Source organism: Somniosus microcephalus, unplaced genomic scaffold, assembly GCF_052327205.1.
Source record: "Somniosus microcephalus isolate GS21.2 unplaced genomic scaffold, FLI_Smic_1.0 unresolved_chr7, whole genome shotgun sequence".
Classification (NCBI taxonomy): domain Eukaryota; kingdom Metazoa; phylum Chordata; class Chondrichthyes; order Squaliformes; family Somniosidae; genus Somniosus; species Somniosus microcephalus.
Genome location: NW_028225185.1, coordinates 12,393,072 through 12,411,854, shown reverse-complemented (window position 1 = coordinate 12,411,854; position 18,783 = coordinate 12,393,072). Strand labels below are relative to the sequence as shown.

General features: G+C 50.1%; 1 protein-coding gene across 3 annotated transcripts in view; it reads right to left on the bottom strand.

Moving 5' to 3' along the window:
• Window positions 1-18,783, bottom strand: part of cgna (cingulin a) — a 141,354-nt gene that overhangs the window by 85,442 nt on the left and 37,129 nt on the right. For all 3 annotated transcript variants that reach the window (XM_085978658.1, XM_085978659.1, XM_085978656.1), the window contains exons 3-5: window positions 9,885-9,982; window positions 6,517-6,586; window positions 3,824-3,925 (exon numbers count right to left, since the gene is read on the bottom strand). In XM_085978658.1, coding sequence (XP_085834784.1) covers window positions 3,824-3,925; window positions 6,517-6,586; window positions 9,885-9,982 — 270 coding nt within the window. The remainder of the gene's footprint in view (window positions 1-3,823; window positions 3,926-6,516; window positions 6,587-9,884; window positions 9,983-18,783) is intronic.

Sequence of the window (18,783 nt, the reverse complement as noted above, 5' to 3'; positions counted from 1 at the left end):
AGGCTGCTTTTATTGCCCACTCCCAGTTGCTGGGCGAGTGAAGCGACGACGACAAGAAGTATTTATACAACATAGTAAAACGTACCAAGGCACTTTACAGGAGTGTTATCGGACAAAACATTTGGCACCGAACCACATAAGGATAAATGAGGGCAGGCAGCCAAAGGTTTGGTCAAAGAGGCAGGTTTTAAGGAGCGTCTTAAAGGAGGAGAGAGAGGTAGAGAGGCGGAGAGGTTTAGGCAGGGAATTCCAGAGCTCGGGGCCCAGGCAACAGAAGGCACGGCCACCAATGGTGGAGCGGTTATAATCAGGGATGCACAAGGGGGCAGAATTAGAGGAGCGCAGATCTCTCAGCGGGAGGGGGGCTGGAGGAGATTACAGAGGTAGGGAAGGGGGGGCGAGGAGGCCATGGAGGGATTTGAAAACAAGGGTGAGAATTTTGAAATCGAGGCGCTGCTTAACCGGGAGCCAATGTAGGTCAGCGAGCACAGGGAGGGTGATGGGTGAATGGGACTCGGTGCGAGTTAGGACACGGGCAGCCGAGTTTTGGATGACCTCAAGTTTACGGAGGGTGGAATGTGGGAGGCCGGCCAGGAGTGTGTTGGAATAGTCACGTCTCGAGGTAACAAAGGCGCAGATCATTATCCTCTGAAGTGGCCGAGCAAAGAGTGGGACGGCAGTCAGACCGGGTAGAGGTGGCTGGTTCCCTTCTCTGCAGCACATTAGGGAACCAGTTAGGTGTTTTTTTTAATATAATGACAAATATCTAGCGGTGATCCACAAATTACTGGGTTTAATCAAATTCAAATCTTGCCACGACGGGATCTGAACTCTCAAACTCTGGTGTGCTGGTCCGGTACCACAGCCGCTGTACCGCCACGTGGCGGAGGTCAACTCTGTGGCACAGAACACTGGCAGCTTCCCCGGGGCCCGACACTCGGCTTTCTTGGCATACCCGCACCAATGCGCCACAGGAAAAAAGTCATTCGAATCAGACAATTTGCCGCATGCGTAATACTCTGAAGTTCATCGCTCTAAATTGCTCCCAGTGCTCTCGCCACCAGCGGTAGCCCTTTCCCACCCAGGGGCAGCCCCAGCCCTGCCCTGCCCCCACATCCACCCAGGGGCAGCCCAGCCCTGCCCCCACATCTACCATGAGGCAGCCCCAGCCTTACCCTGCCCCCACATCCACCCCAGGGGCAGCCCAGCCTTACCCTGCCCCCACATCCACCCAGGGGCAGCCCAGCCCTGCCCCCACATCTACCATGAGGCAGCCCCAGCCCAGCCCTGCCCCCACATCCACCCAAGGGGCAGCCCCAGCCTTACCCTGCCCCCACATCCACCCCAGGGGCAGCCCAGCCTTACCCTGCCCCCACATCCACCCAGGGGCAGCCCAGCCCTGCCCCCACATCTACCATGAGGCAGCCCCAGCCCTGCCCTGCCCCCACATCTACCATGAGGCAGCCCCAGCCCTGCCCTGCCCCCACATCCACCCAAGGGGCAGCCCCAGCCTTACCCTGCCCCCACATCTACCATGAGGCAGCCCCAGCCCAGCCCTGCGCCCACATCTACCATGAGGCAGCCCCAGCCCTGCCCTGCCCCCACATCTACCATGAGGCAGCCCCAGCCCAGCCCTGCGCCCACATCTACCATGAGGCAGCCCCAGCCCAGCCCTGCCCCCACATCTACCATAAGGCAGCCCCAGCCCAGCCCTGCCCCCACATCCACCCCAGGGGCAGCCCCAGCCCTGCCCTGCCCCCACATCCACCCCAGGGGCAGCCCCAGCCCTGCCCCCACATCTACCATGAGGCAGCCCCAGCCCTGCCCTGCCCCCACATCCACCCAAGGGGCAGCCCCAGCCTTACCCTGCCCCCACATCCACCCCAGGGGCAGCCCCAGCCCTGCCCTGCCCTGCCCCCACATCCACCCAGGGGCAGCCCAGCCCTGCCCCCACATCTACCATAAGGCAGCCCCAGCCCAGCCCTGCCCCCACATCTACCATAAGGCAGCCCCAGCCTTACCCTGCCCCCACATCCACCCCAGGGGCAGCCCCAGCCTTACCCTGCCCCCACATCCACCCCAGGGGCAGCCCCAGCCCTGCCCTGCCCCCACATCCACCCCAGGGGCAGCCCTGCCCTGCCCCCACATCCACCCCAGGGACAGCCCCAGCCCTGCCCTGCCCCCACATCCACCCAGGGGCAGCCCCAGCCTTACCCTGCCCCCACATCCACCCCAGGGCCAGCCCCAGCCCTGCCCTGCCCCCACATCCACCCCAGGGCCAGCCCCAGCCCTGCCCTGCCCCCACATCCACCCCAGGGGCAGCCGCAGCCCTGCCCTGCCCCCACATCCACCCAGGGCCAGACCCAGCCCTGCCCTGCCCCCACATCCACCCCAGGGGCAGCCCCAGCCCTGCCCTGCCCCCACATCCACCCCAGGGCCAGCCCCAGCCCTGCCCTGCCCCCACATCCACCCAGGGGCAGCCCCAGCCTTACCCTGCCCCCACATCCACCCCAGGGGCAGCCCCAGCCTTACCCTGCCCCCACATCCACCCAGGGCCAGCCCCAGCCCTGCCCTGCCCCCACATCCACCCCAGGGCCAGCCCCAGCCCTGCCCTGCCCCCACATCCACCCAGGGGCAGCCCCAGCCTTACCCTGCCCCCACATCCACCCCAGGGCCAGCCCCAGCCCTGCCCTGCCCCCACATCCACCCAGGGGCAGCCCCAGCCTTACCCTGCCCCCACATCCACCCCAGGGCCAGCCCCAGCCCTGCCCTGCCCCCACATCCACCCCAGGGCCAGACCCTGCCCTGCCCTGCCCCCACATCCACCCCAGGGCCAGCCCCAGCCCTGCCCTGCCCCCACATCCGCCCCAGGGGCAGCCCCAGCCCTGCCCTGCCCCCACATCCACCCAGGGCCAGACCCACCCCCACCTGCACGTCACATTAGTGTTATAATGCTCAAAATGCTTTTTCTCAACACATTACAAGCTTGGAAGTGCAGAATCTATAATTGTACTGTTAGGTATTTTTCAAAAGTTCGTTTAATCTTTACTGAAATAGTAGTGAAACATAGAAACATAGAAGATAGGAGCAGGAGGAGTAGGCCATTCGGCCCCTTGAGCCTGCTCCGCCATTTAATGAGATCATGGCTGATCATCCAAATTCAGTACCCTGTCCCTGCCTTCTCCCCATATCTCTTGATCCCTTTAGCCTTAAGAAATATATCCAACTCCTTCTTGAATATATTTAATGAATTGGCCTCCACTGCCTTCTGTGGTAGAGAATTCCACAGGTTCACCACTCTCTGGGTGAAGAAATTCCTCCTCATCTCAGTCCTAAATGGCTTACCCCTTATCCTTAGACTATGACCCCTGGTTCTGGACTCCCCGGCCATCGGGAACATCCTTCCTGCATCTAGCCTGTCCAGGCCTGACAGAATTTTATAGGTTTCGATGAGATCCCCTCTCATTCTTCTAAACTCCAGCGAGTATAAGCCCAATCGACCCAATCGCTCCTCATACGTCATTCCTGCCATCCCAGGTATCAGCCTGGTGAATCTTCGCTGCACTCCCTCCATGGCAAGAACATCCTTCCTCAGATAAGTGAATATATGCACCTGTACGGTGCAGAGAAATTTCACCTGTGTACCGACTGAGTGACAATAGTTTAGGGCAGTATGGTGGCTGCCATGCTCCCCCGAGGGTTATGGAGGAGAAATAGCATTTGTGCATCAGCGCTTCCTGAAAACTCAAATCACATGACAGTGCGCCCCCTGCCAAGCCCCCCCCCAAAAAAAGATGTACAGTGACAAGTGGAGAGCACTTACCATTAATTCTTCATCCAGTTTATGCTGGAGTTCTGCTACCTTCTTCTCCAAGTCGTTCTTCTGAGCAGAGGGCATCCCGAGATCAGCTGATAACTCGGCATACTGAACAAATTAAAAAATTCGTTATCATTAGTTGGGGTAGGCAATGCCAAAGGTGTTTAAAAAAAAAAAATTAAAATGGAGAAGCTTAGGTGAAGAGACGAGGCCCGTATGGCAGGATATCAAAACTGAAAAGACAAGGTTAATAAAGAAACATTGTATTTATACATTGGGGGGTGATGATGCCCGGACTCCAAGGGTTAAGTTACGAGGAGAGATTGCACAAACTAGGGTCATACTCCCTTGAATTTAGGCGGTTAAGGGGTGATATGTGAGAGAGCGCGAGAGACAGAGAGCGCGAGAGACAGAGAGCGCGAGAGACAGAGAGCGCGAGAGACAGAGAGCGCGAGAGACAGAGAGCGCGAGAGACAGAGAGCGAGACAAAGAGCGAGAGACAGAGAGCGTGAGACAGAGAGCGAGAGACAGAGAGAGAGAAACTATTTCCACTGGTTGGGGATTCTAGGACTCGGGGGCAGAGTCTAAAAATTAGAACCAGACCTTTCAGGAGTGAAGTTAGGAAACACTTCTACACACAAAGGGTGGTAGAAGTTTGGAACTCTCTTCCGGAAACGGCAACTGATGCTAGATCAATTGTTCATTTTAAATCTGAGACTGGTAGCTTTTTGTTAACCAAAGGAATTGAGGGATACGGGCCAAAGGCGGGTTATATGGGGTTAGTCACAGATCAGCCATGATCTCATTGAATGGCGGAACAGGCTCGAGGGGCTGAATGGCCTCCTCCTGTTCCTGTGTGTCTGTCACAGACAACACAAACTGCTGCACGTACAATGAAGTGCAGAGCATGTTACGTAGGCAAATGTGGCAGCTATTTTGCAACAGGAGGGTCCCGCAAACAGCAATGGGATGAATGATCAGTTAATGTTTTTTCCTGGCCAGGTTTGTTGAGGGGGGAAGTACGGACCAGGAGAACACTCCTTGCAATTCTTCTAAATGTGCCACGGAATCTTTAAAGTCCACTTGAATCAGGCGTACTGGGCCTCAAGTTTACCAATTCATCCAAGGGACAGTGCTATGGGAATGGTAGCATGACGGTTATGTTACTGGACGAGTAATCCAGAGGCCTGGACTAATGATCCGGAGACACGAGTTCTAATCCCACCACGGCAGCTGGGAAGTTTAAATTCAATTACTTAAATAATAAAATCTGGAATAAAAAGCTCGCATCAGTAATGCTGACCATGAAACTACCGGATTGTGGTAAAAAAAAACACATCTGGTTCACTGATGCCCTTTAGGGAGGGAAATCTACTGCTCTCACCCGGTCTGGCCGAAATGTGACTCGTCGCATTGTGTGGTCGACTCTTAACTGCCCTCAGAAATGGCCGAGCAAGTTGTGCCAAACCGCTACGACAAAGTCATGTGGGAGTAACCTCACCACACGGGCAGCAGCGGTTCAAGAAGGCAGCTCGCCGCCACCACCCTTCGCAAGGGCAATTAGGGATGGGCAGCTGGCCTTGCCACCGACGCCAGACATAAAAACAAGCCTCTGTACTGTGCCGGGGTGGTGGCCTAGGTTATGAACGCCCCGGATTGGGGTGGATCTACCAACTGAGCCAAGCTGACAATTAAGTTGTGGTGATTGCAGGACTGTCAACACGAAAGAAACTCCTGAGTAAAACTTATGATCAAGAAAGAGAGGGACAGATCACAAACCTATTTAAATACATGGGACCGAGAAGGGTGAAATGCATTAAAAAAGATGGCATTTTTAAATTGAAATGAGTGGGTTTTACCCCAAATAGGGGGACAATGAGAAAGGACATACATGCCTTAGAGGTGGTACAACTAAGGTTCACTAGATTGATTCCTATGATGAGAGATTGAGCCGATACTCTCTGGAGTTTAGAAGAATGAGAGGTGATCTCATCGAAATGTGTAAGATTCTGAGGGGGATTGACAGGGTAGATGCTGAGAGGCTGTTTCCCCCTGGCTGGAGAGTCTAGAACCAGGGGGCACAGTCTCAGGATAAGGGGTCGGCCATTTCGGACTGAGATGAGGAGGAATTTCTTCACTCAGAGGGCGGTGAATCTTTGGAATTCTCTTCTCCAGAGGGCTGTGGAGGCTCAGTCATTGAGTATATTCAAGGCTGAGATCGATAGATTTTTGGACTCGTGGGGAATCAAGGGATATGGGGATCGGGCGGGAAAGTGGAGTTGAGGTCGATGATCAGCCGTGATCTTATTGAATGGCGGAGCAGGCTCGAGGGGCCGTGTGGCCGACTCCTGCTCCTAATTCTTATGTTCTTATGAACAGGCCAGCAATTAGGCGACGCCAAGCTTTTTAGGAGCCAGTAGGGGAAAGGGAGGACAGAAAGATAATGAGTTCCTACAGTTTTGAGTTCCTAAGTAGGAACGTGTCTGGATTGCAACACCAAGGATTTAGGGAGGAGGAAGAAGAGTGTATAGGAACACCTCAGCCCCTTGGGATCTGCAGCTGAAAATGAGCGGGAACGTGGACTTAAACTTTATATGCAGCATGTCCGGCTTCGCTACGGCCCACAAAGCGCTTGAACACTCCTAGATTAACTACAATTCAGTATAAAAAGGCAAGACTAAATCGACACGGTCCCTTACTTTAGTGCCTTGGAATTTGTCAAACACGAGGTTCGCTTTCTTCTTCAAGAAACCGTCGCTTTCAATACTCCTGTAAATAAACGGCACAAACAGCGTTGAGGAAAACGGTTGGACTGGCAATCCCGAGTGCAGACCTCACGAGATCGGAGGGTCATCGCCCAGCAAGAGATTTTAATTCACGGGGCGGGGAGGGGGAGCAAGGAGCGACTGAGCAACGCTACCAAACGCGATCCTAATCCCCAGTCTGTGCTAATATCCCAGTTAGGGCATCAGTTGGGGGAATTACAACCGGCCTCAGTGACCCAGGGTTAGTGAGGGGGGGGAAATTAAAAACAAACAAAGTCAGCCAAAAATGCCTTTCCCAATTGATAGCGAGTGACCCCTCTCTGTTGGAAGGAGCAGATGTGCGGATGTCTGGAAAGACCAGGGCAGGCTTGGCGAGTACGAACTCGAACAGCTCTGCCGACTTCAGGGGGGGTCAATTTTCAACTTGGCCGGCTGGGCGTAAAACTGGCGTGGCGGGTCAGTCGGCCGCCCTCCCGCGATAGAAACCAATGGAACAGGAAGTCAGGCGGTTCCCTAGAACGAACGGCCAGGCCACAGTGCCCGTATAATGCCCGGTAGCGAATTGAAAATCTACCCCGAGTGCAGGTGCACGCCTGAAGTGTAGGCGCTTGAGCGAAGGTTGCTTTGGGGGGGGGGGGGGGGTAACAGGAGGGGAGACGCGAGTGCCTGGAATTGAGAGAGTCAGAACCATGGGAGGAGGAGAGGGACGGAAAATATAATCAGAGTGTTTAAATTACATAGAATATATAGCACGGAAACAGGCCATTCGGCCCAGCCAGTCCATGCCGGCGTTTATGCTCCACTCCTCCGATAAGAACAGAAGAATGAGGAGCAGGAGTCGGCCATTCAGCCCCTCGAGCCTGCTCCGGCCATTCAATAAGATCGTGGCTGATCTTCAACCTCAACTCCACTTTCCCGCCCGATCCCTTGATTCCCCGAGAGTCCAAAAATCTCTCGCTCTCAGCCTTGAATATACTCAACGACTGAGCCTCCACAGCCCTCTGGGGTAGAGAATTCCAAAGATTCACCGCCCTCGGAGTGAAGAAATTCCTCCTCATCTCAGTCCTTAAATGGCCGACCCCGTATCCTGAGACTGTGACCCCTGGTTCTAGACTCTCCAGCCAGGGGGGAAACAGCCTCGCAGCATCTACCCTGTCAATCCCCCTCAGAATCTTATATGTTTCAATGAGATCACCTCTCATTCTTCTAAACTCCAGAGAGTATCGGCCTATTCTACTCAATCTCTCCTCATAGGACAGCCCTCTCATCCCAGGAATCAATCTAGTGAACCTTCGCTGCACCGCCTCCAAGGCGAGTGTATCCTTTCTCCAATAAGGAGACCAGAACTGTGCACAGTACTCCAGGTGTGGTCTCACCAAGGCCCTGTACAATTGTAGCAAGGCTTCCTTACTCTGGTACTCCAACCCCCTTTGCAATAAAGGCCAACATACCATTTGCCTTCCCAACTGCTTGCTGTACCTGCATGCTAACTTTGTGTTTCCTGTAGGAGGACACCCAAGTCTCCCTGAACAACATTGAATAGTTCCTCACCATTTAAAAAATATTCTGTTTTTCTATTCTTCCTACCAAATTGAATAACCTCACAGTTCCCTACTTTATACTCCATCTGCCACCTTATTGCCCACTCACTTAACCTGTCTATATCCCTTTGCAGACTATTTGCGTCCTCCTCACAGCTTACTTTCCCACTTTGTTTCATCAGCAAACTTGGATACACTGCACTCGGTCCCTTCATCTAAGTCATTACTATAGATTGTGAATAGCTGAGGCCCAAGCACTGATCCTTGTGGCACCCCACTAGCTACAGCCCACCAATGACCCTACTCTGTTTTCTGTCCGTTAACGAATCCTCTATCCGTGCTACTGTATTATCCCCAACCCCATAAGCCCTCATCTTGCGTCGCAACCTTTTATGTGGCACCTTATCAAATGCCTTTTGGAAATCCAAATATAGTACATCCACTGGTTCCCCTTTATCTACCCTGCTAGTTACATCCTGAAAAAACGAATACATTTGTAAAACACGATGATGTGCCTTCAATAACCACAAAACTAGAAGTTATAGACTTTAACAAGTTGGCTTTTAATCACTAAGATCAGAGCTAACATCTCAACACACCGACTGGCTCACAGGAACGAGTCATACAGATCCTGAGATCTTTAAGTAAGAGAAGTCAGGGGCGGAGCCAAGAGCCAAGACCTGGAACCTTCCAGGTTAGTCAGGAAAGAGGAAGTGAAACTATACACCGTGTGGGGGAGGGTAATATACATGAGTGCAAAACGAATACAGGCACGACAAACAGATTTCATTACACACGATTTGCCTTTCCTAAAACCACGTTGACTCGGCCTAATCATATTATGATTTTCTAAGTGCCCTGTTACCCCCCCACTTCCTTAAGAATAGATTCCAGCATTTTCCCCCCGACGACTGATGTCAGGCTAACTGGCCTGTAGTTCCCCGTTTTCACTCACCCTTCTTTCTTGAATAGCAGGGGTGCATTTGCTACCTTCCAATCCGCTGGGACCACTCACAGCATAGCCTTCTGTCTGTATTCCTTTCTCCCTTGTACTTATCTAGCTTCCCCTTAAATGCATCCCTGTGGTAGCAAGTTCTACATTCTAACCACTCTCTGGGTAAAGAAGTTTCTCCTGAATTTGGAAGCTAGAGTTTAGAAGAATGAGAGGGGATCTCATTGAAACTTATAAAATTCTAACAGGACTAGACAGACTAGATGCAGGAAGGATGTTCCCGATGGTGGGGGAGTTCAGAACCAGGGGTCACAGTCTAAGAATAAGGGGTAAGCCATTTAGGACTGAGATGAGGAGGAATTTCTTCACCCAGAGAGTGGTGAACCTGTGGAATTCTCTGCCACAGAAGGCAGTTGAGGCCAATTCATTAAATATATTCAAGAAGGAGTTAGATATATTTCTCAAGGCTAAAGGGATCAAGGGATATGGGGAGAAAGCAGAGACAGGGTACTGAATTTGGATGATCAGCCATGATCTCATTAAATGGCGGAGCAGGCTCGAGGGGCCGAATGGCCTACTCCTGCTCCTATCGTCGATGTTTCTATGCCCCATTAGATTTATCAGTGACTATCTTACATTGATGGCCTCTAGTCTTGGTCTCCTCCACAAGTAGAGACATTCTCGCTGTGTCTACTCTATCAAAACCTTCCATAATTTTAAAGACCTCGATTAGGTCACCTTCTCCTTTCAAGAGAAAAGAACCCCAGCCTGTTCATCCTTTCCCGGTAGGTCTGGTGTTGGCCACTCACCCTTCCTTCAGCATCTTGAAGATTAACTGTTTTGTAAGCTCCTCGCTGGCAGGCGAGAGTTCTTGCTGGTCCTTCAACAGGTCAGGAGTGGATTTTAGCTGCCAACACAATGCAACACAAATAGGTACTTAAGGCAATAAAGCCTGCGTGGATTCACCCATGCGGGACATTTCCACAAATTGAACCACAAAACTTCTGAAAAGTAGTGAACTGTACAAATCGGTGAATATAACCACAAAGAAAAAAAAAACGATATAGAAATCACTCCTGTTTATCAACCACTCTGTGACTAACACAGGCCCCTCAAATTCTTGAAATAATATTATTTATACACATTATATCTGATTGGAGCACACAAAAGCAATTTTTAGCTCCGGTCAGGTGCAGATTAGCAACAAGTCGACACCAAGCACTTCACGTTTAATTCGGGTTACATTAGGCCTGGCCTAATGATCCGGAGACGCGAGTTCGAATCTCACCACGACAGCTGGGGAACTTAAATTCAATTATTTAAATAAATCTGGAATTAAAAAGCCAGTATCAGTAACGGTGACCATGAAACTACCGGATTGTCGTAAAAAAAAACCCTCGTCTGGATCACTAATGCCCTTTAGGGAAGGAAATCTGCTGTCTTTACCCGGTCTGGCCGGGTATATGTGACTCGTGACCCACAGCAATGTGGTTGGCTCTTAACTGCCCTCTGAAACGGCCTAGCGAGCCACTCAGTTGTATTCAAGGAGGCGGCTCAGCGCCACCTTCTCCAGGGCAATGAGGGACGGGCAATAAATGCCAGCCCTGCCAACGACGCCCACATCCAGAAAAGATATTTTTTAAAACATCCCGCTTTTACCATAGGCAAGAAGTTGGTGTCGTCACTACAATGTTGAGTACCAATACACTATAGAGGAAAATGATGATGTTTAAACCAACACTTGGTGTTCTCGGCAATGCTTCTTGTGCAATATTCTTGATTCACCTCCTCAAACAGTCCCCCAGTCACTAGTGACAGACCGGTCACCACTAGTACCTCACCCTTGCGTTATGCACCTATAAAGAACTTAAGAATTAGGAGTAGGCCACACGGCCCCTCGAGCCTGCTCCACCATTCAATAATCATGGCTGATCTTCGACCTCAACTCCACTTTCCTGCCCTATCCCCATATCCCCCGAGAGTCCAATAATCTCTCGACCTCAGCCTTGAATATACTCAATGACTGAGCATCCACAGCCCTCTGGGGCAGAGAATTCCAAAGATTCACCACCCTCTGAGTGAAGAAATTCCTCCTCATCTCAGTCCTAAATGGCCGACCCCTTATCCTGAGACTGTGACCCCTGGTTCTAGACTCTCCAGCCAGGGGGAAACAACCTCTCAGCATCTACCCTGTCAATCCCCCTCAGAATCTTGTATGTTTCAATGAGATCACCTCTCATTCTTCTAAACTCCAGAGAGTATCGGCCCATTCTACTCAATCTCTCATCGTAGGACAACTCTCTCATCCCAGGAATCAATCTAGACCTATAAGTGGTCACTCCAGATACAAGTGAAGTTCAGAAGGATAAATGTATAATTGTGCTCCTGGGTGTTTTCAGTTCAAATGGACACTGAAAACTTCATACATCCATCATGCTTTACTGAACTACTAATTAACAGCAGTGAGCTCGTCGGCGAGGTGGGGATAGAAGTGAAATAGGCGGTAAAACATCAGAGAAAGAGAGAGAAAAATCCTCTCATTAAAGAAAAGGTACATTTTAGTTCATTTAGAAATTAATTTCCTCTGGATAATAAAGTATTTTCCAGTGTGTGGCCAGTTAACTGATCTCAAACCAGGCCGTTAATAGCTACATTACAACAGTGACTCCACTTCAAAATTTCTTCATTCTGGCTATAAAGCACTTGGAGACGTCCGGTGGTCGTGAAAGGCGCTATATAAATAAAAGTCTTTTTTTTTCTTTTTCATTGTGACTGTGCCCTAGCACCCCTGGACTGCGGGGGGGGGGGGGGGGGGGGGATAAGAGACACATAGGCAGGTTTCTATTTATGAACACTTATCCAATCAGCCCCAGCTGGAAATTACAGGCATGTGCATAAGGACTGGGTTGGCTCAGTTGCGATGCCCCCCATAGCTGAACAGCCTGCCAACATTCATTGCCCACAAAGAAATTTCTATAGCGCCCTTTCACAGCCACCAGACCACTTTACAGCCAGTGTAGTCACTTGTAATGTGGGAAACGCGGCAACCAATTTGCACACAGCAAGCTCCCACAAACAGCAATGTGATAATGACCAGATCATCTGTTTTTAGTGATGTTGGTTGAGGGATAAATATTGGCCCCAGGACAACGGGGAGAACTTCCCCCTGCTCTTCTTCCAATAGTGGCCGTGGGATCTTTTACGTCCACCTGAGAGGGCAGACAGGGCCTCGGTTTAACGTCTCATCTGAAAAACGGCACCTCAGATAGTGCAGCGCTCCCTCAGTACTGACACTGGGAGTGTCGGCCTACATTTTTGTGCTCAAGTCTCTAGAGTGGGACTTGAACCCACAACCTACTGACTCAGAGGCGAGAGAGAGAGAGAGAGAGCGCGCTACCCACCGAGCCACGGCCTGAGACACATGAAAAGTAGTGAGGTATCAGCGGGCCGTCAGAGCTAGTGGAACCACAACCCAGCTAGAGTCAGTGACCTTGAAAAAAGTTGGTGGTGGGAGTTGGGTGGGGGGGGGGGGGGGGGGGGGAGTGCGGGGTTGAAAATTTATCTAAAAGGCTGCCTGCAAGGATAATTTGAGTAACTCCGGGAAGGGGTGGGGCCCTTCAAGCAAAGCAGCAAGTAACTTTGGAAACATTGTATTGCAGTTGGATTGGAGTTTGCTTCTGACCTTAACTTATATATGGAATAAGATGCCAAACAGTAATCCTACGAGATTTCAAATATGACCTAATCCTCGAATGGTTGGCGAGCATGTAATGGATAAGTCATCCATATCCCTGGGAACATCCACCTTCAACGGCAGAAAACATTTACGGATAATCCTTGGTAACTAAATCTTGTGCTGCTGTGATTTCATCCGGCAGCAATGCAAAATTACGTGGAGAGAGAGGGCAAACAATCTCATCACCGGTCCCCCCAAAAAAAGAAAGGTTCACGGCCAATTAAGTTTAATCGCAGGTAAATAATGGGCCATTAATTCACTCAGACACCACGGGATCTAGGAATATCACACTGGTGCAATAGAGCCTGAGGATGGGTCACGCTAAATTATTTTTTATTCCGCATCTAACTACAGGAAACTTTCGATTTACCGGCACCTAAATAACCGGAAATCTCGGTTAACCGGCAAAATTCAGGAGTAGGTTCATACTTCATATTACTTGCCTTCCTCGATCTGTTGGTGTGCAAGGGTGTGGCTGCAGCTGTTGCTAAGCTACAGAGACACTTGGAACTTGTGGCCATTGTTCTGAACCTGTTGCTAAGCAACAGGATTTGTTGCTTTATACGGAGCTCTCAGCTCTCGTATCTTTTACTATAGCTTTCGGTTATCCGGCATTGTTGATGAACCGGCAACACGTCGGTGCCGGATAACAGAAAGTTTCCTGTAGTGCTGCACCTGATCGGGGAATACCCGAGGCTGACACGGTGTCTGAAATGGAAAAATGCACCATGACCTAGCGCCAACAAAATAATCTGGAGAGCGAACCGAGATTAATGTTGACCAGTGCGGCGAGGCAATGACGGCGTGCGTCACTGCATTGGGTGGGAGGTTACCTCTCCTCGCCGAATCTCTGATCACGGCTGCACGACACCGCCCCACAACTTCACGAAGAAAGATAGACTCGCATTTCTACAGCGCCGTTCACGCTCTCGGGACGTCCCAAATCACTTCCCAGCCAGTGAAGTACTTTTTTTTTGAAGTGCAGTCGCTGTTGTAATGTTGGAAACGCGGCAGCCAATCTGCGCACAGCAAGCTCCCACAGACAGCAATGTGATAAATGACCAGATCGTCTGTTTTTAGTGATAAATATTGGCCCCAGGACACAGGGGAGAACTCAGAGTCAGAGTTATACAGCACAGAAAGAGGCCCTTCGGCCCATCGTGTCCACGCCGGCCATCAAGCCCCATCTATTCTAATCCCATTTTCCAGCACTTGGTCCGTAGCCTTGTATGCTATGGCGTTTCAAGTGCTCATCTAAATGCTTCTTGAATGTTGTGAGGGTTCCTGCCTCTACCACCCTTTCAGGCAGTGAGTTCCAGATTCCAACCACCCTCTGGGTGAAAAAGTTTTTCCTCAAATCCCCTCTAAACCTCCTGCCCCTTACCTTGAAACTATGCCCCCTGGTTATTGTCCCCTCTACTAAGGGGAAAAGTTACTTTCTATCTACCCTATCTATGCCCCTCATGATTTTGAACACCTCAATCAGGTCCCCCCTCAGCCTTCTCTGCTCTAAGGAAAACAACCCCAGCCTGTCCAGTCTCTCTTCATAGCTGAAGCGCTCCAGCCCAGGTAACATCCTGGTGAATCTCCTCTGCACCCTCTCCAATGCAATCACATCCCTCCTATAGTGTAGCGACCAGAACTGCACACAGTATTCCAGCTGTGGCCTAACTAGCGTTTTGTACAGCTCCGTCATAACCTCCCTGCTCTTATATTCTATGCCTCGGCTAATGAAGGCAAGTATCCCATATGCCTTTTTAAACCATCCCCCTGCTCTTCTTCCAATAGTGGCCGTGAGATCTTTTACGTCCACGCGAGAGCGCAGACGGGGCCTCGGTTTAACGTCACATCCAAAAGGGATTGAACCTGGGAGCCTGTTGGACTTTGTGGCTAAGTTCACCATGAGGTAGCAAACTGAGCAACAGCGGGGGAAGCCCCACACTCAGTTAACTTTCCTCCGACTCCTCCACATCATTTCCTTTTACAAGGTTACACCCAAGTCGTTTTTATTTCGCCAAATCCACAGTTTAAATAAAAAATATATAGAGCCGTGTTCCTTACTTCATGATGTCAGTCACCAGGACCAAATGAACTGCAGCCTTGACGAGCAGAGGCGACAGGAGGAAAAGCTTTTTTCACGCGAGGAGTGGTCAGGATTTGGAATGCGCTGCCCGATGGGGCGGTGGATACAGATTCAACAGTCGCCTTCAAAGGGGAATTGGATAAATACTTGGGAGAAAAAAAAATTGCAGGGATATGGGGAAAGAGCGGTGGAGAGCGGGACTAACTGGATTGCTCTTCGTAAGAGCCGGCGCAGGCTCGATGGGCCGAACGGACTCCTGCTGTGCGGCACTATTCCGTGATTCTACAACTGCTCGCTACACATAAATTCACCAAATTGCTTCTGATGTTCAATCACAAGAGGTGATGCTCCTAGACGCTTGGGCAGCCTGCGAGTGGAGGCCCCGGGGAATACAGAGCAGGATGATGTGCCAGAAAGGGCCACAAGCCAAGGGGAGGAAGCCTACAATCAGACTCTGGCCGATTCCACCAGAGTGCGACTGGTGTACAGACTCGAGCTTTGCGGGGCTGTTCGGGAAACCAGATGTTGAATTCCAGCGTCAAAGCAGCTGGTTAGCCACTTCATAGTGTGGTTACAGCGCAGGAGGAGGCTGCCATTCGGCCCGTCGAGCCCGTGCCGGCTCTCTCCAAGAGCACTTCAGCTAGTCCCACTCCCCCACCCTCCGCCCTCTCCCCGTAGCCCTGCTTTCTGCATGTCCTCATTTAACCTCTAGTGTGCCAGCAGTAGAAATCCTGGGCAGCTAGAGAAATGTGGAATAAAAAACCCAGAATTACGCTGGCAAAGCTCAGCAGGCCAGGCAGCATCCGTGGAGAGAGAGAGAGAGAGAGAGAAAGAAACAGAGTTAACCTTTCAGGCCGTCAGAACCGAAAAAGTTAAAGATATAACAGGTTTATTTAAGCAAGTGCAGAGGCAGGGAAAGAGGGAGGAAAGACCAAAAGACAAGGTCTGTGATAGTGTGGAAGGCAGGAGAGATTCAAAGACAAAAGTGATGAGTGACCCTCTTCGAGACCCATCTTTTATAAGAACTTAACATAAGAAATGGGAGCAGGAGTCGGCCATTCGGCCCCTCGAGCCTGCTCCGCCATTCAATGAGATCACGGCTGATCTTCTGCCTCAACTCCATTCACCGGCCCTATTGCCATATCCCTTGATGCCCTTACTAGTCAGAAATCTATCGACTTCTGTTTTGAATATACCCAATGACTGAGCCTCCACAGCCCTCTGGGGTAGAGAATTCCAAAGATTCACCACCCTCTGAGTGAAGAAATTTCTTCTCATCTCAGTCCTGAATGGCCTACCCCTTTATCCTGAGGCTGTAGCCCCCTGGTTCTAGACTCCCCAGCCAAGGGAAACATTCTCCCCAGCATCCACCCTATCAAGCCTGTAATAATTTTGTATGCTTCAATGAGATCCCCTCTCATTCTTCTGAATTCAAGAGAATACAGGCCTAGTTTACTCGATCTCTTCTCATACGACAGTCCCGCCATCCCAGGAATCAATCTCGTGAACCTTTGTTGCACTCCCTCTATGGCAAGTATATCCTTCCTTAGGTAAGGAGACCAAAATTGTACACAGTGCTCCAGGTGCGGTCTCACCAAGGCCCTATATAATTGGAGTAAGACTTCTTTACTCCTGTACTCAAATCCTCTTGTAATGAAGGCCAGCATACCATTTGCCTTCCTAATGGCTTGCTGCACCTGCACATTCACTTTCAGTGACTCGTGTACAAGGACACCCAGGTCCCTTTGAGCATCTGCATTCCCCACTCTTTCACCATTTAGGAAATACTCTGCCTTTCTGTTTTTTCTACCAAAGTGGATAACTTCACATTTATCCACATTATAGTCCATCTGCCATTTTCTCGCCCACTCACTGAGCCTGTCGAGATCCCCTTGAAGCCTCTTCACAACTGACAATGCCACCTAGCTTTGTGTCATCAGCAAATTTGGAAATGTTACATTTAGTCCCCTCATCCAAATCATAGATATAGATTGTGAATAGCTGGGGCCCAAGCACTGATCCTTGCAGTACCCCACTAGTCACAGCCTGTCATCCTGAAAAAGACCCGTTTATCCCTACTCTCTGTTTTCTGTCTGTTAACCAATTCTCAATCCATGCTAGTATATTACCCCCAATTGCATGTGCCCTAATTTTGTTCACCAACCTCTTGTGTGGGACCTTATCGAAGACCTTCTGAAAATCCAGATACACCACATCTACCGGTTCCGCTTTGTCTACTCCACTAGTTACATCCTCAAAGAACTCCCAATAGGTTTGTCAAACAGGATTTCCCTTTCATAAATCCATGTTGACTCTGCCCAATCTTACTATTAGTTTCTAAGTGCCCAGTTATTGCATCCTTTATAATAGATTCCAGTATTTTCCCAACTACTGATGTGAGGCTAACAGGTCTGTAGTTCCCCGCTTTCTCTCTCCCTCCTTTCTTAAATAGCGGGGTTACATTTGCTATCCTCCAATCTGCAGGAACCGTTCCAGAATCTGTAGAATTTTGGAAGATGACAACCAATGCGTCCACTATCCCAATGGCCACCTCTTTCAAAACCCTAGGATATAGGTCATCCGGTCCTTGGGATTTATCGACTTTTAGTCCCATTAATTTTGCTAGTACTGTTTTTTTACTAATGATCATTTCTTTAAGTTCCTCATTCTCACCACACCCTTGGTTTTCTCGTATTTCTGGGAGGTTTTTTGTGTCTTCCTCCGTGAAGACAGAAACAAAGTATTTATTTAATTTCTCTGCCATTTCCTCATTCCCCATTATAAATTCTCCCGTCTCTGACTGTAAAGGACCTACATTTACCTTCACCAGTCTTTTCCTTTTCACATACCTATAGAAGCGTTTACAATCCGTTTTTATATTTTTCGCTAGTTTGTGCTCCTATTCCATTTTCCCTTTCTTTATCAATTTCTTGGTCCCCCTTTGCTGATTTCTAAAAAGATCCCAATCCTCAGGCTGACCGCTTTTTCTGGCAACTTTATAAGCTTCCTCCTTTGACTTAATAACAGCTTTAATTTCTTTTGTTAGCCATGGTTGGATCGCTTTTCCTTTTGGGTTTTTAATGCCCTAGAGGAATATATGTTAGTTGCAAATTATGCATTATTTCCTTGAATGTTAGTCATTGTATGTCCACCTTCGTACCTTTTCGTGTAGTCTCCCAATCTACCATGGCCAACTTGTCCCTCATACCCTTGTAGTTTCCTCTGTTTAGAATGAAGACCTTAGTTTCAGATTGGACTACATCGCTCTCAAACTCTTTTGTTTCTTTACTTGTCCCGTTGCCATCTCCTTTTGCCTCACATCATCATTCCTTTTGTCACTTAATCTCTCCTGCCGTCCACCCCATCACAGACCTTCCCTTTTGTTCTTTCCTCCCCCTCTCCCTGCCCCTACACTTGCTTAAAACCCGTTACATCTCTTAACTTTTTCCAGTTCTGACGAAGGGTCATCGACCTGAAACGTTAACTCGGTTTCTCTCTCTCCGCAGATACCGCCTGACCTGCTGAGAGTTTTCCTGCGTTTTCTGTTGTTATTTCCGATTCCCAGCATCCGCAGCATTTTGTTTTTGTATAGGAACGTGGAATGCTGCTAAACGCCCGTAAGACAAAAGTCCTCTACCAACCTGCCCCCGCCACACAGTACTTCCCCCCCCCGATTATCAAAGTCCACGACAAGGCCTTGGACAACGTGGACCACTTTCCATACCTCGGGAGCCTACTGTCAGCAAGGGCAGACGTCGATGACGAAGTCCAACACCGCCTTCAGTGTGCCAGTGCAGCCTTCGGTCACCTGAGGAAGAGTGTTTGAAGACCAGGACCTCAAACCCAGCACTAAGCTCATGGTCTACAGAGCAGCAGTGATGCCCGCCCT